Here is a 21,450-nt window from a genome sequence, read left to right on the forward strand (position 1 = left end):
TCTCTTTATTTCCTGCCCATTCATGTATCTGTCTAGATACATCTTAAAAGACGCTATCGTGCCCGTGTCTACCACCTCCGCTGGCAATGCGTTCCATGCACCCACCACCCTCTGCGTAAAGAACTTTCCACGCATATCCCCCCTAAACTTTTCCCCTTTCACTTTGAACTCGTGTCCCCTTGTAATTGAATCAATGCCCTGGAATCAATGGTGGAGCGATTAAAAATCAGGCATGAGCAAGAGGCCAGATATGATGGAGCTCATGGGAGTTGTAGGGCTGGAGAAGGTTACAGAGGTAGGGAGGGCCGAGGACATGGAGGGATTTGAAATCAAGTACGAGAAGATCAGGAAGTTCTTCTTCACACAGAGAGATCAAAATATGGAATGGATTTCCAGATAAAGTAGTGGAGGCAAAAACCCTGGAATCATTTAAGCAAAGATTAAGGTGCAGCACTTAGGGGAAAGCGTAAGATTTTTCTTGCATAAATTAATAAATTTATCTTGTGAACTCCAGCTTGCCCGAGGCATTTGGCACACCTGTTGTTCAATGCACATTCACACCATTGCTTTCCTACACTATTGAAGACTGTCCCACAGCACTGGTCCCTGAAGATTGCTGTCAATTCCATGCTATTGTCCTACAGTTTGTTGTCCTATTGATGCCATGGTGCTCCTGGAGTATTGTTGTCAGCTCCATGCTATGGTGTTCCACCACTGTTGCCACCTGTCTCACACATGGTGGGGTTGAGGGCAGAATGTGAAAGGTATTGATGGTGAATCTGCAGCCCGTTTGACAGTTTAACATATTCTTTTCCGTTGACTTCAATGGCAGAGAGAAGTATGCATGTCATAGTTTCCAACTCTGGCTGGACATATTCCTGGAGGTGTCATAACATGTCCTTCTGTCTCCAATCACCTCACCCCCACACTTCTGCTATTGTTTACCCAACATGCCCATCCTCTGGATGCCCCGCCTTCCCGCACCAATGAAAAAGCGAACAAACTCTTTGTTACTCAATTGGATGTTTCTTGACGGTCAGTCAAATTGCAATTTTTTTATCCTCTGTCCAATGTTTTTGTAACTAAGAAGCAAAAGTGTTCAAAGAAATGTTCTTTTAAAATCACAATTTTTTAAATGCTCCTATAATTTATTTCCCGAGTTGTAGTATCCAGGAGATTAATTCCTGGAGACTCCAGGGCATTCCTGAAGGACTGGCAACCTTAGGTGTAATGTAGGCTACTGCTTTGCTGTCAAGCTTATTTCACCTACTGGTGTAAACCAAATTCACCCCATTCACCCCAGAGACTTGAACACAAAAAACTAAGCTGTCATTCCAGGGCAGTATTGAGGGAATGCTGCCCTGTGGGAGGTGCCGTCTTTTGGAGGAGACATTAAACAGTGGCCCTGTCTACTCTATCAGGTAGGCGTAAAAGATTTCATGGCACTATTTCAAATAAGAGATGGGGAGATCTCCACAGTGCCCTGGTCAATATTTATCCTTCAACCAACATCATGAAAACAGATCAAGTCATTGTCACAATACTGTTTGTGAGAGCTTGCTGTACACAAATTGGCTGCAGTTTCCTACATTACAACAGTGACTAGCCTTCAAAAGTAATTCATTAGCTGTAAAGCAGTTTGAGACATCCTGAGGTCATGAAAGGCACTTATATAAATGCAAGTCTTTCTTTCATGGTGCTCTGCAGTGAGCTGTTTGCTTTCCACAATAGAAAGTCGAGAAGCACATGTGCATTTCATGGTCTGACGCTCCACAGGATACGCATTCAGGACGAGATGCTACCATTTTGAATTCAGTGTCCCCTGCCCAAGATTTTTGCCGACATCACAAACAATTTTGCAGGTTAGTCTATCAAATACAAGTAAAAACGATGGGTTTAAAAATTTCATTTTGGATCATTATTGGCGTTGAGCGCCTCATAAAATAAATACTGCCAGTCCTATCATGAAGTATAGTAAGCATACCTGTATGAAACAAATTAACCTGGGGTATTACCATGCTAACAGTCTTATTATTGCTGCCATCTGGTGGGTACTGCTTGTACTAACATTATAACAGCATCAAGGTAAGTGTATTGCTTTTCTAATTTAATAAGGTTGAACTCAGGCTGCAGGCCCAAATCAGTCTGTAACCATAAGGGTTGCAATGCCTCACCTTACAATGTTCCACATTAACAAAGATATTCTGCTCGATTCATTTGGCTGCACGCTCAGCCCTAAACTGGAGGGACAAGGTTCAAGCCTCCTTTAGGCTTTTAGTCTCTAATCAAATTCTATATTAGAATGCAACACTGAGGGAATGCTGTATTGTTGGATCCTGTCCTTATGATGGAATGTTGAATCCTGGTCCCACTTCATAATTTAGCTGTACATTAAATAGAGTGTTGGATCTTTAAAGACAGAGGAGGCCTCTTAATATTCTGGCCAACATTCTTCTCAATCAAAAATAAACCCCAGATTAACTGATCAGTTACCTCACTGCTGCTTGTGAGATCATAGTGCATGCAATTATTGTCCTAGGTTCCTTCTTAACAAGTACACTTGGATTTATATAGCACCTTGGGACATTCAAACGTGCTTTAGATGCAATTAAATATTTTTGAAGTGAGGTCACTGTTGTAATGACTCCAAGTCACACACTATCTGGATTTGTAATTATGATTGCTGTTCCTTCATTGTCACTGGGTCAAAATCCTGAAACTCCTTGCCAAAGAGCATTGTGGGAGCCACCTCCACCACTTTCTTAAGGGCAACTAAGGATGGGTAATAAATGCCAATTATTTCAGTGAAGCCCACACTTTCTCAACCACGAGTTTCAGTACCACACTGGACAGCACCATGCTATTTTTAATATACAATGATTCCTTAACTCAGCTGTTCATTCCAACCTGGAGTTGTATCAGAAAGAAACACGTTATAAGCATGAAATACAAAAAGAGATTGAGATGAAACAAGAGCAAAGGCCTGTAGCTCACAGCCCAAGCTTACCATTATTAGCTACATGATATGCAACTTGTTTTGCGCATGAAAATTGAAATAGTGGCTTACTGTGTACTGAGCTCATCCAGTACATTAGAACCCAGAATACAGGAGGCAGCCAAAAAGCATGTTGTAATGAGGGTGCATATTATAATCAAGTTTACTTGACACCCAAGGTCACAGCTGTGTAACCTTAATCTTTGTTGCTGTAGCAAAGAGGAAACACAGATGTTCAGAAGAATTGGCTGGAAAGAGTGTACAAGAGAACAAAACACAGAAGAATTAAACAGCATCAGGGGAACAAAAATACAGACTTGAAGAAAAAAAAAACTAGACAGAGGAGTGCATGCATAAAATAGCAATAAGACTGTGAATGGGAATACCCAAAACGTACTTTAGAGAGATGGAGGGTACAACTGGAAGCAAGGTGTGTGCTGGGGGGTGGGCGGGGATGAAGAGAGAGAGAAATGTTTTGGGAAGACTGCTTTTAATCTGAGTTTGTAAACTAATAAAAAAAATGTTGTTTGATGGATAATTTAGGCAGTCTCTTTTACTTTTTATTGACCTCTGTTTCATAAAGTATCAGGTTTGCTTTGAAAGAAAGACTTGTATTCGTAAAAGTGCCCTCAGGACGTCTCAAAGCGCTTTACAGGCAATAAAGTATTTTTGAAGTATGGTCACTGTTGTAATGTAGGAAACATGGCAGCCAATTAATGCACGGCAAGCTCCCACAAACAGCAATGTGATAATGACCAGATAATCTGATCTACTGATGTTGGGATAAATAATGGCTTTGCTCTGTATGTTCCATACAGCTGGGTCAGTCTGTTCTATGTTTGTTTTTCATATTGCGCCTGTCTCTCTCACACAGCAATAAAAGTCTTTTTTGCAGGCCAGGTCCAAATTTGGAAACCCACCCTTGGCATCCTACCCATTCTTTATTCTTTTCAAATGAGACACTAAACCGCGGCCCCATTTACCCTCTTATGTGGATAGAAAAGACCCCCATGGTGATGTTCCAAGAAAATAAGGGGAGCTCTCCCCAGTGTCCTGGCTAATATTTGATCCTTAACCCAACATTACTAAAGCAGATTGTCTGGCCATTTATACAATTGCTGTGCTCAAATTAGCTGCCCAGTTTCCCTACGTCAGCACTGTGACTACACAGCAAGAGTTGTGGCTGCGAATCACTTTGGGACTTTTGAGGTTGTGAAAGCTGCTATAGAAATTCAAGTCCTTTCATTACATGTGAACAATAGACAACGACAGAAGGCAACAGCTGAACACAATTCCGATTTCATTGACATCACTATCCAGTCAATCCTGCAGGAAAGTGCATCAGGAGTGGGAATATTTTCACCCTCTTAAATACAGGAGCAGAGACCAATCATAACACTGCCTACTGCTATCCCAGCTCAAATGAGTTAACACAGCACAGGCCAGGGATCAAATCTGGGGCTTTCTTTACAATTAATATTGTGGCTGCCTCATTCTGACTTCAGTTTAATCCAGGGTAGGGCTGTCAGACAAAGCTAAATAACTGAACGTTAGCTATGGATGATGGGCCTCTAAGATGGAGCAAAAGTTTAGGGGGTAAGTCAATTTTTTTTTACAAAGCACATTGTAGATCAGTAAGACTGGACTATTATGTAGATCTCTGTTATCAAGGCAGGAGCTGGGGCAATTTCAATGGGGGATTCAGAGGGCAAGAAGCAGAACAAAGCAAAAATGTACAAGTTCATGTGGTCTGTGAGCAATGCTGTTTGTTTGAAAAACAAAGATTCTACAAGGTCGCTGACAGTACTACTTACCTCTGTTCTATGGAAACCCTCATTGCCAATTACTAATGATGACTAGGAGATCCAGGAGTAGAGGGAGAAGGAATAGAAGATTCACAGACAACTTATATTTATATAGTACCTTTAACATAATAAAACAACCCAAGGCACTTCACAGGAGCATTATAAAACAAAATATATGACACCAAGCCACGTAAGGAGAGATTAAGAAGAGTTAGGTTTTAAGAAGTGTCTTAAAGGAGACAAGCAAGGTAGGGAGGTGTAGGGAGGGTATTCCAGAACTTAGGGTCAAAGCAATTGAAGACACAGACACAAATGAAGGAGCGATTAAAAATCAGGGATGCTCAAGAAGACAAAATTAGAGGAGTGCAGATATCTGAGGGTTGTGGGACTGCGGGAGATTACAGTGATAGTGAGAGACGAGGCCATGAAGGGATTTGAAAACAAGGCTAAGAATTTTAAAATCGAGGCATTGTTTGACCAGGAGCCAGTGTAGGTCAGCGAGCACAGGGATGATGGGGAATGGGATTGGTGTGAGTTAAGACACAGGCAGCAGAGTTTTGGATGACCTCAAGTTTACAGAGGGAATGTGGGATACCAGCCAGGAGTGCATTGGAATAGTCAAGTCTAGAGGTAACAAAGGCATGAATGAGGGTTTCAGTAGCAGATGAGCAGAGACAGGAGCGAAATCAGGTGATTTACAGATGTGAAAATACGCAGTCTTCGTGATGGCGCAAATATGAGGTCAAAAGCTCATCAAAGGGTCAAAAATGACACCAAGGTTGTGAACAGACTGGCTTAATCTCACACTGTTGCTAGGGAATGGAGTTTGGACCGGGGACCGAAAATAATATCTTCAGTCTTTCCAACATATAATTGGAGGAAATATCTGTTCATCCAGTAAGGATGTCGGATAAGCAGTCTGATAATTTAGCAACAGTGGAGTCGTCAAGAGAGATGGTGATGAGGTAGAGCTGGGTGTCATCAGTGTATTTGTGAAAACCATGTTGTGCTTTCAGATAATGTTGTCAAGGGGCAGCATGTAGATGAGAAATTGGAGGGGACCAAGATAAGATCCTACTTATATAAATACACTCGCCAGTACAGAAAAGTGTGATATTATAACCAAGCTTACATATTTCAGAACACTTCCCTACCCCACCACTTCAGATATCTTACAAGGAACTACTGTATAGAGCAACCCAGATGTAAGCTATTAAGAGTTGGAAGACACAAAAATTAGGTGGGATGATTTATTGTTGTAAATCTTTTAACAAAATGATAAAAAATCTACAGTCATGTGATACATCAGTTCCATTAGTGAAGTTTCATAATCTTTTCAATACAATACAGGTGCAAAATAACTGAAGGGAGCTTTGGTTACTTCTTTAGGTTAGTGGGTACCAGATGCTTAAAGCAGCTGCTAAATGGATGATCATACTTTATCCAATTGCAGAGGTTCACAGTAGCTATGCTATACTTCATAGTTACAATGCCTCCAACTTGGGCCTTGCCAGTTAAAATGTAATCTTGATAAATGCATTACTGATCAGCCACAATGTTCCGTTTAGACCAGGTTATGCTATGATAAGAATGTCTATATAAATGAGTGAATTGGGGGTGGCAAGTCGTAATCTATATCTCGATCAGGTATGCAATCAGCAAGACTGCAACAAGTTACTTTAACTACCAATTGTATCCCTCAGTGATATCCCGAACCAACAGATCAAATAATTTTCTAACATATGATGGCCTGGCTTTCAATTACTGAACTCCTGAACAAAACAAATAAGGCATTTCTGGACAGTTCTTCTACAAAACACGAGACAACACAAGGCATGCAAAATGTAGCGTCCTCTTCCTCTTCTGTTTTATTTCCAATTGTTCATTCTTCAAGACATTTATCATTTAAAAATTAGGCATTTAAAACAAGACATTCTCTATTTCAATACAAAATATATCCATGCTAAGCACGTGTGTATGTGTGCATGCAATGCAGAACTTCCCATTGATAAGTCACATCAAATCAATCTTCTTCCTCAACAGGAAGGTGATCAGCTGAGTAATTGAAGAAGTTTATGGCCCTTTGGTCATATGAGTTGCTTGATTGTGGCTGTTCAGTTACCTCTTGCTTTCAACACTGAAAACTGGATACTATTTTTATTCCCTCCACCTAGGACGCATTTTGGAAATGTGTCGATACATTAACCCCTTTATGCTCCGCTGGGTCAAAAGACCTGGAACTCCCTACTGAACAGCACTGTCAGAACACCTTCACCACATGGACTGCAGTGGTTCAAGAAGGCATCTCACCACCATCTTCAAGGAAAATTAGGGATGGGTAATAAATGCTGGCCTCAGTGATGTCCTCACCGACGAATGAATGAAGAAAAAAAACTGAACAGGTACACAATAGTCAGCACAACCAATGCCGTGACTGGTATTTTAAGGGCTAAATGCAGGTACAGCTGGACTCTAAAAATTAGGCACTTGTTACATTAGTAAAAACAATTCTTTTTTAAAACAGGCTAATTTTCAACCAAATGTTCTCACTATAGATATGATCCTGCACTGTGTTGAAATATATGCTTGTATTGTAAACTACAAATGTATACCTGTAATTCTCATATACACAGTTAACACAGTCACACGTCATTATTGAATATTGATTTTCATTCACAATCTCAAAGCACATGATATCTATACTTTTATAAGTAATTCTTATTGAAATACTTGATCTATTCAAATATATACTACCTTCTTAGCTGATGGGATCTTTACTCAGGCAAATCTATATGCATCAACCTTATTCTAATTGAAGTCTAGCTTGCCAGAGGCCAACTGATTAGACTTGCACTATGCTATAGAGTAGCTAAACAAGTAGAATTGTTTAATAATTTCCAGGACTGGTTCTGATTAATAGTTTTTAAAATCATTAGTCACATAACTGAAACCATTTATGAGAGATGAAGATTTATATGGATGCTGCTTTGCTGCACGAGGAAATGCAGTTTTATGGTTTTATGATACAGTTATTAATGGTGCATTCACGTGCACTCAAATGGGAAAACGAAAAGTTTTCTAGTGTCGGGTAAGCGACAAAGCTTTGTACACAAATACATAATTCACACTGAACATAATTTCCAGGGTTCTCCCTAGTGGAAGGAAACTGCTACCTTAAGGGCAGTGCATAATATACCCTCACCCAATCCTGCTAACTTCTGTAGCATGCATGTGACTTGGGGAAAAATGGTGCCCCTCTTCCACAATTAACTCTTCTCCTTATCCTTCTCAAGTTGGCGATTTAGACCAAGTACCAGAGTGCCTTGTGAGTCTAAGCTGGCTACTTGACCCGAAATCCATATGATGCACACTTTCAATAAAGACCATTGGACAGCAATCAGGAGTGGGAACCCTGGATGATTTCCATCTCTCCTAGCTGAGAAATGCAGAGGCAAAGTGTAGCACTCTCACTGTTACTTTGGCTGACCAGCCCAGAGACTGAACCAGAGACTTTCCCGTATAATGCAACTCAGTATCGCACCACGAAGTCCATTTTCTCTGAGTCTTCAAGGAAGCCATGGGAGGGAGGGCAGTGGGAAGACCTTGTAGATTTGCAATTTTGAAAACGACATAATGGGAGCATAATTTTCTTCAGAAGATCCTGTACTTCTATCCACATGTCTATTTAATCATCCTATTAAAATTCATATACTGCATGACCAAGATCAATAATTGTACAACACTGATTGCAGTAAGCTTGTTCTCAAACAGTCAGCCTGATTTTAAAGCCTTGTGAATTCATTATTAAAGCAATTATGCAGCGAGGCTTCATAAATTGCTATAAAACAGAAATCAAAATGTAGCAGCAGTAGATATTACTTTCAATGTGAAATTGTTATGCCTCAGCCACCATACATTGGCAAAAATAGAACTTTGGAAACAGAATTTGCCTCTGTGAGGAAGTAGTGTTGGAGAAATCGTACCTCATTACTGTCATTTCACTACAATTCTTTAAGAAGGCATCCAGAAGGTAAAAGGATCACAGCTTCAATGATCTACCTACCTTGCTATATTACAAATTGTTCTTGTAAAAGCAAATACAGATCAAATTAAGGTTAGCTAACACATGAGTTGAAGCCCAGGAAATGGCTCTTCTGGGGGTGTGTGGCTAAATCAGCATAAAAATAACATGTAGAGACTGCCAGATTAATGGAAGATACAGTCACCTACAATGTTGCAGTGTACAATTACTGTCACTGAAGACTCTCAGTGGACTACAGAACATTTTCTAGCAATTTTTACTTGCATTATTGAACGGTCCTGCTCGAGCGTGCGTGCACACACACCCACAAAACTCAACCCTGTATTGCTTTTCAAAACCATTCCACAGTGTGCGTATTTCAGTCTTGTGCTTTAAGCCATTTCCAATCAATTCCTTAAGAACACCATTAATTCTATGGAGCTGACAATGTTGGAGTGTCATTTCCCCATTGTAAATCTAGAGCTGTAGCTTCCACCGCTGTACAAAGCACACCATGCTGGTCAGTCTCAAAACCGGACAGCAATCTTAGAACAGATTGCATTGTGGCAGCCAAGTTGCAGTTTCATCACTTACATTCCAAAAAAAAATCCACAAGATACAAAGGCAACCCACAGAGAATGTTCCAGTCATTTAATAAAATCTCGTGTCCTAACAGGTCCAGACCTGGAGGGAAGAAAACAATGAAAGTGTTAGTAGGCCTCTAGCTCCCTTAACTAAATTCTTTGCATTTGTTTTAAAATGCACAAGTATTCAACAACAAAACAAGCACCCAGCTCTTGATAATATTTAGGTTTTAAATTATGCCCTAGACACTGACTTACAGATCAAACTTTATGCAACATATATGTCCTACAATAGACTTTGTGTACTGGCAACTCCAGTACAATGGATCAGATGTGGTCAGGAGAAGTTCTCAACCTGAGCCTTATATTCCTGATCTCAGCCTTGCCTTTGTGAAGAAGCATAAAGACAAAGGCGAGGAGTTTCTCTACAGGAAACTGAACTGGGCCTTGCACCACCCTAACGCTACAATCCCCTCCTTTCCTGTATCCCCAGTTTCAGGACGTAGCTTTCTGGCTTGTCCATCGTGCATTATCCCTCTCCTCTCCAACATCCACTGCACAGCCTTGAGCCCTCATATCCCTGCACTCTGGAATTCTCTTAAGCCTCCCTGAATCGCTACATTTCTCTCACCTTCAAAAAAAAACATTCTAGTCAAGCATTTTCTTTGGCTCCTCTAACTTCAGTTGAGATAATATTTCCTCTCCCCTCCCCAATAAGATAAACCTTGGTGAGTTACTGCTGCAAATGAAAAAGGAAATAGAATACAGCCCTAATATTACGCATCACTTAACCGCAACTAAGGTTAGCCATTTTGAAATAAATTAGTGAGCAAGTCCAAAAGGGAATAAAAGTAGAAAATACACATTGGGTTAGTCATTATACTTAAAAAGAGAAAAGACAGGATAAGATGTTTTGGGTGTATATATCTGAAATATCATACCGTGTCTTTTCTCTTTACGGATGCTGATTGACTTGCTGCATATTTCTGGCATTTTCTTTTTATTTAATATTTACAGCATTTGCAATTTGCTAACTTATTTTGTAAAATAAACTGGAGTTGCTTACTTTAACTGTACTGTCCACTGCACCCGAGAAAAGCCGTCCTCTGGACACAGCAAGGGCAGTAACACTGCCTTGGTGACGGAGCAATGTCTGTGTACAGATCATGTTATCCATACTCCAAACCTAGACCAAATTATAATTATGGACATGAGGACTGGAAACAGTGCTACATTTTAAAGAACCTAGAACATTATACATATCCAAATAATTTATCAGCTGGCACTTTGAACACATAGCAATGAGTGAAAAAGTTAAACTGTTCTATTCCAAATACCGTGCGTATATCTTACATTTGGTAACAGAATTATTGACATACATTAAAACTATTTACAATCTAGATTAAAGACTTGGATGAAGGGACTGAGTGTATTGTAGCCAAATTTGCTGACGCGACAAAGTGAGGATGTTGGCCGCCTCGAGGACCGTCTCTCCAACGCAGAAGTCCTCGAGGCAGCCAACATCCCCAGCATATACACCCCACTGAGCCAGTGGCACTTGAGATGGCTTGGCCACGTGAGCCGCATGGAAGATGGCAAGATCCCCAAGGACGCATTGTACAGCGAGCTCACCACCAGCCGTCCATGTCTCCGCTTTAAAGACGTCTGCAAACGCAACATGTGATCAATGTCACAGGATTTCAAGTCGTGGGAGTCAGTTGCCAGCGTTCGCCAGAGCTGGCGGGCAGCCATAAAGGCAGGGCTAAAGCATGGCGAATCGAAGAGACTTAGCAGTTGGCAGGAAGAAAGATAGAAGTGCAAGGAGAGAACCAACTGTGTAACAGCCCCGCCAACCAATTTTATCTGCAGTGCCTGTGGAAGAGTCTGTCACTCTAGAATTGGCCTTTATAGCCACTCCAGGCGCTGCTCCACAAACCACTGACCACCTCTAGGCGCTTACCCATTGTCTCTCGAGACAAGGAGGCCAAAGAAGACAAAGTGAAGTGAGAAAGCAAGTTGTGAGGAATACACAGTCTGCAAAGAGATATAGATAGGTTAAGTGAGTGGGCAAATATTTGGCAGATAGAGTATAACATGGGAAAATGTGAGATTATCCACTTTGATAGGAAGAATAAGAAAGCAGAATATTATTCAAATGGAGAGAGACTACAGAATGCTACGGTACAGAGGGATCTGGATGTCCATGTAAATGATACATAAAAAGTTAGCGTGCAAGTAATTAGGAAGGCAAACAGAATGTTGGCCTTTACTGCAGAAGAGTTGGTGCATAAAAGTAGGGAAGTCTCACTACAGCTGTACAAGGCATTGGTGAGACCACACTTACAGCAGTGTGCACAGTTTTGGTCTCTCTATTTAAGCAGGGATATACTTGCATTGGAAGCAGTTCAGAGAAAGTTCACTAGGTTGATTCCTGGGATGAAGGGGTTGTCTTATGAGGAAAGATTGAGCAGGTTGGGCCTATACTCATTGGAGTTTAGAAGAATGAGAGGTGATCTTACTGAAACACAAGATTCTGAGGGGACTTGACAGGGTAGATCCTGAGAGGATGCTTCCCATTGTGAAGGAATTTAGAACTAGGGGACATAATTTCAGAATAAGGGGTCACCCATTTAAGACTGAGATGAGGTGGAATTTCCTCTCTGAGAATATCATGAATCTTTGGAATTCTCTAGCCCAGAGAGCTGTGGAGGCTGAGTCGTTGAATATATTCAAGGCTTAAACTGACAGATTCTTGAACTCTAATAGGGGAAATCAAGGGTTATGGGTAGTGCACTACCAAATTCAGTCATGAACAATGTGTCACAGGCCATGAAATCGACCATTTTGCAAACTTTGCACATTTTACTGATTGACACCAGGCTCCTGTGCAGTTTTAAGAGTAGCAGACAATAATGGCAGAATGAGCAAATCAAAAACAGCCACAACCATTATTGCAGCATATCAAGTGAAAGAATTTGGAAGCCAAATTCTGCATGCCAATGGTGGTATACTGTTTTGTACAAGCAGAAACCCCCACCTTGCATGGCACTGTCTGACAATTCCAACAAACTCTGTGGACACAGAGAGAGATGTATCTAAACATAGACAGATGTTCACAGTGCGGAAACAGGGAATGAAGAAGGAGACAGTTGCAAGATGCTCCATGCTCACATTCAACCACTGACCTCCGTGAGTAAAGAATGCGACCTGTTTATAGTTAGCTTTTTAAGTATACAATAAATGCTATTTGAAACCAGAAATCTCCTTTGCCTTTTTGTTGTTTTAAATAGATCATTCTCATGGCTTGTTGCAACGCTGTGAAATTTGGCTGTGAATTCGGTAGGGTCCTAGTTATGAGGAACAGGCAGGAAATTGGAGTTGAAGTCAAGATCTGATCAGCCATGCTCTTAAGGAATGGCAGAGCAGGCTCGAGGGGCCATACAACCTACTCCTGCTCCTATTTCTTATGTTCTTTTTTCTATTGAGTCAACGCTTTCGCGGAATGTCAGGTTTTATTAAAATAGCCAATTAATTTAAAGTGTAATTTAACAGTAATGGTGAGCTACTTTCTTGAACCGCTGCAGTCCTTGGGGCGTAGGTACACCAACATTGCTTTAAGGAGCGAGTTCCAGGATTTTGACCCAGCGACAGTGAAGGAACGGTGATATCGTTCCAAGTCAGGATGGTGTGTGGCTTGGAGGGGAACTTGAAGGTGGTGGTGTTCCCATGCATCTGCTCCCCTTGTCCTTCTAGATGGTAGAGGTTGAGGGTTTGGAAGTTGCTGTTGAAGGAACACTTGGTGAGTTGTTGCAGTGCATCTTGTAGATGGTACACACTGCTGTCACTGTGCATTAGTGGTGAAGAGAGTGAATGGTAAAGGTGGTGGCTGGGGTGCCAATCAAGCGGACTGCTTTGTCCTGGATGGTGTAGAGTTTCTTGAGCGTTGTTGGTAAAAGGCTATTTACTATGGATATAGTGCAGTTGTATTTAGGATTATTACAATTGAGAAGGGAACTGTTACTAAAGCCCTCAATTTTCTATGGAACCATGTGAAGGGCTGCTTCAGTCTGCAGCTGACTATAAATCTCTGTAAAGTAAAGCCCTGATTAGCACTTCCCTTTGTGTGATTACAACCATAAACAACAACTGAGAGGGCGTTTGGAAGCTGTTGCATAATTAAAGGTTTCAGGGGATATCAAACCTCAGAAGTGAAGCACTGGAGCCTAGAAGCTCTGTGGACTTGCTCTGACAGACTACAGTTGCTACCCAAACCAAGCACTCAGCACTGGGGGAATATAACATGAGGGATTCTGTAGAGCTTGTCACAGGGAAATAAGTCCTGCTGCAGTTAGCACCTGAAACAGAGGATTACAAACGTTCTCCCACATCAATATGCAGCCATTCTGTTAGTGTTATTTTCTGTGTGCTTTAGTTGCTGTAAGTGGTGTAAATACTACATGCAAATACATTGTTCAACTACATGATGGTCCTAGGAGGAAGAATGTTGACAGTGAAATCTCAGAAAATGGATCAACTTGTCCACATTATTTACAGTTTCACATGACACTATAACTTACCCTAAGTGATCGGTCATAAGATGCACTGAAGACTTTGGTCTGATCTGGCGTTGAAATCACAGCTAGTGCATATACTGTGCCGACATGGCCAGTCAGTGTTCGAACCTGTTCTTTAGATTCTATATCCCATACCTATGAAAAGAGTATTTGTAGCATTCGGTCAGCCAAAACTTCTGCAGTATGCAATAATAAAGTTACTCTTTATGGAAGGGTAATACTTACATGGATGAGATTTTCATAGGTTCCACACACAATGTGGTGATTAGTAACTGCAATGGAATACACACTACCACCAGAGGTCTGCAGTACATGCACACACTCTAGAGTTCTTATGTCCCAAATCTGCAAATGAAATTCAGATGTATATTATAGTTAAGAATAAAAAGTAGCTGTTGATATTTTTAAAAAGTAAACCTTCATTAAGCAATGTTTATTTGATTAGATGTCCTTATGGTTTTAAGTAAATAACTCAAGTTTTCATTGAGAGAATAATGTAAATTATTTCAGGGAAAAAACACAAGGAACCTACAGGATTCATTTCAGCAACTGATTAAACCTTTGCAGTATTCTAATTAATGACAAATTAGGTTGAATTTTACATTCCCGCTGCCAGGAAAAGAATGGCGAACTGCCTGTGCGGACTGTACGTCGTGGAGCCGCTGCAATCCTAAGCGCGGTGGCTCATTTAAATAGCTGGGGTGGGCGGCCCCCCCCACCCCACCTGATGACGTGGAGGGGGCGGACTGTCCGTCCCTGGCAGTGGCGTCAGCTGCCTATGCGCGGGCACCAACGCCATTTTTAAAGGGCTATGAGCCCTTCCGTTAAATTTAAAGATACAGTTAATTAAAAAATTAAATACATTAATTTTACCCAACTCCCAGCCCCAATAACCATAAAATTAATTACTTACCCTCTCCCCCACCAAAACACTTACCTTGTCCACCTGACCTTCCCCTTCACTCCCACCAAAGTGCATAAACTTTAACCTAAAACCCTTCCCACCATCCCCTGCACCAATGATGCTACTTTGACCCGGTTCTCCACCCCTGCACTGAGAAACTTACCTCCTCCCCCCTTCCCACCAACGTGGCGCCTCGTTTCCCTGGACGGGGATCCGAAGGCACAGGAGTGCCGGCCAGCAGCAGGAAGATCACATCGGGACGGAAGGTGGGAACGTAAGTATATGTAAATAGAGATCCCATCGCCAAGTGGCGGGGGGTCCGTCACGAGGCCTCTGCGCCGCCGGCAATATCAGGCTGGGCCCTCCCACCGTCAGGGTGTGTGGCGGCCCTCTCCCGGAGGCATTTTCCAACGCCCACCCACCCCGCTACCACAAACCCTGATGGTGGGGGGGGGGGGGGGGGGGGTCTTCAAAAGAATTAAATATCTGATCTACTTTGACCATTACTTCATGTAACGAAGCACTCATAGCAAGCTTGGAACTCAACTCTTCTTACAATTTCAAAATGCTCAAAGATGAAATATGCTATAGAACACACAATGCATATTCCACTTAGGGCTAACCTTTTGAACACTAGGTGGTTTTTCGAGCTTACCAAATAAGCTCTTTTTAGGCATCATCTGTGAGTAAAGGAATTTCTATAGCTATGTAGTACAATTATAAAAGATACAAAAAAATTCAGTAAAGTAAAAATTATAAAGATCTATATATGTTAGATATTGGGCTCAAGTTTTAAGGACTTGTATCTAATTTTGATCAAGACAACGCCTTTTAAATAGAAATTTCCATGAAGTGCCCCACCACAGACCTCATCATGAATCATACCAGTGGAAAAACTGAACAGTGCTGCATCTGTTAAGAGTTATACAATTGTTTCCATAGATACAGGGGCCGTATTTGGGCTCGTTAGTATGACATACAGCACTGGCAATTTACAAAAGACTGCTGCTAGAGGAGGACTTGCAACAGGATTACTCGTGCAGATAATTCACAAAGTAATTTATAAATGAGGAATAATTTATCATCTTATAGAAAGATTACAGCTGTAGATTATATATCTCAAATTTAATAAGCTTGTAGGCGCCAATGTTAATTACTGACCTATAAAGGTAAAATGTAAAAATTGATACAAAGCCCACAGACATTGCACAATTTCAACATTGCCCAGCCAAAACATCTGAAAAAATCCAAGCACTTTGGTTCTAATGTACATATTGAAGTACAATAAATAATTACACATCAGACTCTCTAAATCAAAAATTGGATCTTCTACCACTATGAAACTTTGAGGCTTTTGGAACACAACATGGAAGAATTAATATGTTCCATTAATTAGCCCTTGTATAGATTAAGTTAATTAACACAGCATTTTCAAGGAATTTAGATGCCTGTTATCTAGTCAAGTACCCGTGTGGAGAAAAGCTACATATCAGATTGGCAGCTGCCATACTAATGAAACTCACCCGTTATTTAAAAAACATTATTGATAATTCTATTCACACAACTTGTACAGAGCAGCTGTTACATATTTACTGGTGCAGTAAATTGGCTTATTTTAGAAACTATTAGAATGCACCTTACAAACAGAATGTATCAAAACGTGAAAAATTTACTACGTACAAAAATGAAGGGACTAGAAAGCTAACCTTGATTGTCTGGTAGGATCCACTGTAAAGGTGGTTTTGAGAGGCCACCAGCGCACGCACCCAGTGATTCAAACCAGTGAGCTCTTTCTTCAGATTTAGATCTGTACCCACAATGTCCCAAACCTTAGGAAAGAAATCAGATTAAAACAAGTTGATAAAAATGGAAAACTGCCAACATAATTAACATAGTATACTTTCGCAGTGTCCATTACAGTATTGATATGGATCATTTATAGGAAACCATCTAGTCTTTAATAAAAAAGAGGATTTAAACAAATTATCAAAAGGTAACTGGTTATGCTGTACAAAGGCAAATAATAATGGCACATACCCAATATTAATAACATACAAGAGTTGAGGTCGCTACTTGCAACCTTTCAATAGATTAACTACCTTAATAGCTTTGAGTGAGCCACTGAAGAGCATGTTGTGTGACGATACCAAAGTGCAAACTGGATTGTCGTGCGCTCTAATGGTGTTGACTTTTTGCAAAGCTGGAATATCCCAAACCTGGAGAGGAAATGATTCAAAAGGAAAAACAGATCAACTCTCAGTGTCTGAGTACAGAGCTAATCACGGTGAGGGGGAAAGATGGATAGCACAGGAGGAAGACACATACATACATACATACAAACAAAACTTTTTTTAAAACACAGTATCTTTCCAAAATGTATATTTTGTAAAGTAATATAGTTGCATTTGGAATTACATTTTTACAAATTCAGATGTGCAATTATAGATTTTTTACAGTAGTTTCTATAAGGCCATTAGTAGACTTACAATTATTGTGCAATCTGCAGAGCCACTGTACAACTTGTTCCTGTAAATAAAAATTAAAAGGAAACTTGAGTGTACATTTTAATTAAGATTTAAAGTGTCACATCCATGAGAAAACTAAGGCCAACAAGAACTTGCATTTATATAGTGCCTTCAACATAGTATAACATCCCAAGGTGCTTCATAGGAGCGTTATTAAACAAAATTTGACACCGAACCAACTTAAGTCAGTGAGCACAGAGGTGATTAGTGAACAGGATTTGGTGCGAGTTAGGATATGGGGAGCAGCGTTTTGGATGAACTCAAGTTTAGGGAGGGTGAAAGGTGGGAGGCCAGCCAGGAGAGCACTGGAATAGTCGAGTCTAAAGCCAACAAAAGCTTGGAAGAGTGCTTCAGCAGTTGACGAGCTGAGGCAGGGAGTAAACTGCTTTGGTCTTCCCAAAATTTAACTGAAAAAAATTTCTGCTCATCAAATACTGGATGTTGGACAAGCAGCATGTCAAATCAGAAGCAATGGGGTGGTCAAGAGAGGTGGTGGTAAGATAGTGCTGCGCATTACAGCATACAATGAGGAGCCTGATATGTTTTCAGATGATGTTGTTGAGAATAGGAGGTGGCCAAGGATAGACCCTTGCAGGTGTCCTGAGGCAATGGTGCAAGAAAGGGAAGAGAGGCCATTGTAGGCGATTCTCTGGCTACAACTGGATAGACAAGAATAGATCGCAGCGAGGAGAATTTTATTCTTCAAACTAATTTGTGAAAACTTCTTTACACAGCTACATACCCCTGAATGCACAGAGCCAAGACTATACCATCGTGTCCTTCCAGAGTCTTCTGGCACTTGTATGTAGTACAGGTATCCCATACCTAAAACAGGTGTCAGAGATCAGCTCTTAGCTTTTAATACTGATAAGGAAAGTTGATTTTATCAATATAAATTACAGATTAATTCTTATAGCTCAACAACCATTAACCACCTTCCACTCAACAAATGCGATGAACACTTATATGAACTTTTTGTCTGCTATTTTAACGAAACTGCTAACCTGTTTATTATAAACACATTAAAATATCTGTTAAAATAGCCAACAAAGTAATTTCATAAGTCATTTCAATGGTTGCTCAACATCCTTTTCTCTTCTGTGAGATAGTTGGGACATTTTCTACATTAAAGGAACTGTCTTACAGCATAATTTTATCTCATTATTGAATAATTTAATACAAAGTCTATATGGTTAAGAAAGATTTGATATTTTTATGAAAATTATTACAATATCAAACTGTAAATGCACTGAAGCACAGTTTTTGGTGCACTTTTCCAGAAATTTGATGTTAGAAGTACATTAGTAGGTACACCTCAAGGAAATCTTTCAAAGCTACAGAAGTTGCAATTGCCCATACAGCCTGGAGAACTCACAAAGCCGAACACTAAGACGTAACCCAATAATTCACCTTTGTTAAAATTTAAAACTGTTCATTAAATTGTATCATGTTGACAGATAACCAGCATTCGTACAACACTTTTAATGTGGAAAAATGCCCTGAGTTGCTTCACAGATGTTGAGCAATAATTGAAATGACAAAGCGTGGTTGAAATAAAAAGATTTTGAGGCAGCTTTTAAACTGGGGAAGTAAGTAGCAAGGCAGCGAGGTTTAAAAGGTTGAATAGGGATGAGACTGCTAAATATACCAGAACAGGATACGCACGTGGCTGGATTTTGAAAGTTCGCCGCCGATGTAGGCTGAGAGAATAAAAAAAGTGCGGCGCACGCGCGACTTGTGCACTGCTGAAGCGCCACAATATTTCGCAGGGTAGTTCATTTAAATGGAGGGGGCGGAACGACCGCCCCTGAAGACGTACAGGGGGTGGCCGCTCCGTCACCAGCAATGGCATCCAGCACCACCGCGCAGGCGCTGACGCCACTTTTAAAGAGCTGCAAGCCCTTCATTGACGTTTAGATTTTTAAACGTCCCAGTCTCCGGGAAATAAAAATAAAATTTCAATACATCTTTGAAACCTGTCTCCCCCCCCACCCCCCAGTAAGTGATTTATATATAAATTGCCCTCTTCCCCCCACCGAACAAACTTTTATTCATTTCCCGAACTTCCACCCACCCCCCCCGAACTTTATTCCCTTTGACCCTCAAACTCTTCCCACCATCCCGCAACCAATCGCGTTCGTTTTTACCACTCCCCACCCACACCCGTCCTGAAAAATTCACTCCTTTCCCCTTCCACACCAGTGTCACGCTTCAGATCTCCGAATGCACAGGAATTCCGGCCACCAGCCTGAATATCGGCGTGGGACGGCCATCAGGACAAGGTAAGTGCTTTTACATGTATTTAAATGAAGGCTCCGTCACCGAGCGGCAGGGGGAAAACTCTGAGGCATCGCCACCGCCGGTAAAATGCGGTGGGGTCTTCCCAGCATCGAGGCCCATAGCGGGCCTCACCCAGAAGTATTTTCGGGGTTCCCTTGCCACAACTCGCAACGTCAGGGTGCTTATAAAATTCAGCCCACAGACTTCTTAAGCAGCTTTTCAAAAAGTACCCAGAGTTTGAGGACAGGATATCCAACAGCATGGTGAAAAATTAGATACATTTTTATTTTATTGCGTTGCTTTGTGGAAAGACAATGCAGTCTAAAGTTCCCAGTTTCTAACATAGATTCAAAAACACACCTTGATAGTTTTATCTGAAGAGCCACTGAAGAGTAGGTCACCAGTAGAGTGGACACATAAACACCAAACTGGACCCTGGTGTCCCACAAAGGTACCCTTGCACTTAAATATCTGCTGAGGGTCATAGGCTGAAAACAGAATAAAACATGATCAGCATCTGGGCTACAAGAGTAATGGGGGCTTATAGCTGTATTATTTATTAAAAACAACCGTTATTGCAATACTCAGGTAATTATCAGACTTCCTCTGTAGATCTGCATTACGTTACTCAGCATTTGCCAAGTGCACAGAAATTATTTTGCAATTGTCAGCACTTTGAAGGAAGGCAAGGATTGAATTGTATAAAAAAAATACTTACAGCCCAGGATGCCCATATTTAACCTGGCATTGATGTGTGAAAGTTCATCCTATAATAAAATGAAATTCACATTACTATTAAGTTACACAATAGCATATTACAATAACGTTCTGATGCAAAGAGTGGTTTGGACATTTAAAAAATCATTTATGTGGGTCTAAAGAATTTTGAGTCATATTTTTGTATGTCTCCAAACTATACTGAAGTCCACTCTAGTATTTGAAATCTATTTTTAAAAACAAATCTTAGTGCCAGCTTGAACTGCCACTGCAAAATACCCACAAGATTTAGAGCTTTTCTTTTTGATTATAGTCAATTATCCAAGCACTGGCCAGAAGGCAAAACAACATTGTGAATGGGCACATTATAACTAAGGCTTATTGCCCATCACTGGTATTTACAATATCTGCATTCTGCCTTGAAATACAAATGCTGGAAATGAATCAATGTCAAATGCTTTCAAAGACAAATCAGATGGTTCAATTTTATTACACTGTATGACAGTATTCACAAGTATAGTTGAGGCAAATCTGCAGTGATTTCCACACTGCTTTTACATTTCACCGTGGTTTTGAAGCTTTCTTCTAAGCAGCAAAATGTGGATCGTGCAAGCTTTCTCCACTTCTAGAGCCCAAATTGAAGCCAGATCAAAACCGGGCTATGGAGTATGCGATAGATTGGCCTTATTAATCAACAGCACTGAGGTCTGCCTTGAGGATTTGATAATCCACCTATTAGTTATTATTGAAAATCCCAATGCTTTGCTTTTAATTTACAGAATTTGTATATGAAACATAGCCTATTCTCAGTTAAATAAATGCTAACTGTCTGTCTTCAAGGATGCAATTTTTCATTTGAGTTCTTCAACTACAATAATTTTCTCAAGTGTTGTCCTTGAATACAATTTAAGTTACAGAAATATCTTACAGAAACTACCATTATAAACTGAAAAGTCAATATATTACAGGGGTAGAAGAAGCCTACATGCTTAAAGGGGAGTCCTGCGCACAACTACTTGATGAAAATTCAGACAATAGATTTAGT

The 21,450-nt window shown here is 40.6% G+C and overlaps 1 protein-coding gene across 5 annotated transcripts in view; it reads right to left on the reverse strand.

The window, feature by feature from the left end:
• Positions 1-8,817: 8,817 nt before the first annotated feature.
• The window catches only part of traf7 (TNF receptor-associated factor 7), a 60,332-nt gene continuing 47,699 nt past the window's right edge, over positions 8,818-21,450 (reverse strand). For all 5 annotated transcript variants that reach the window (XM_068056526.1, XM_068056529.1, XM_068056527.1 and 2 more), the window contains 10 exons: positions 20,407-20,455; positions 20,049-20,176; positions 18,151-18,233; positions 17,370-17,409; positions 16,983-17,099; positions 16,590-16,712; positions 14,205-14,324; positions 13,983-14,114; positions 10,472-10,591; positions 8,818-9,505 (listed from right to left, as the gene is read on the reverse strand). In XM_068056526.1, the coding sequence (XP_067912627.1) occupies positions 9,491-9,505; positions 10,472-10,591; positions 13,983-14,114; positions 14,205-14,324; positions 16,590-16,712; positions 16,983-17,099; positions 17,370-17,409; positions 18,151-18,233; positions 20,049-20,176; positions 20,407-20,455 (927 nt within the window). In that variant the 3' untranslated portion in view covers positions 8,818-9,490. The remainder of the gene's footprint in view (positions 9,506-10,471; positions 10,592-13,982; positions 14,115-14,204; positions 14,325-16,589; positions 16,713-16,982; positions 17,100-17,369; positions 17,410-18,150; positions 18,234-20,048; positions 20,177-20,406; positions 20,456-21,450) is intronic.

Source organism: Heterodontus francisci, chromosome 24 (genome assembly GCF_036365525.1).
Source record: "Heterodontus francisci isolate sHetFra1 chromosome 24, sHetFra1.hap1, whole genome shotgun sequence".
Lineage (NCBI taxonomy): Eukaryota > Metazoa > Chordata > Chondrichthyes > Heterodontiformes > Heterodontidae > Heterodontus > Heterodontus francisci.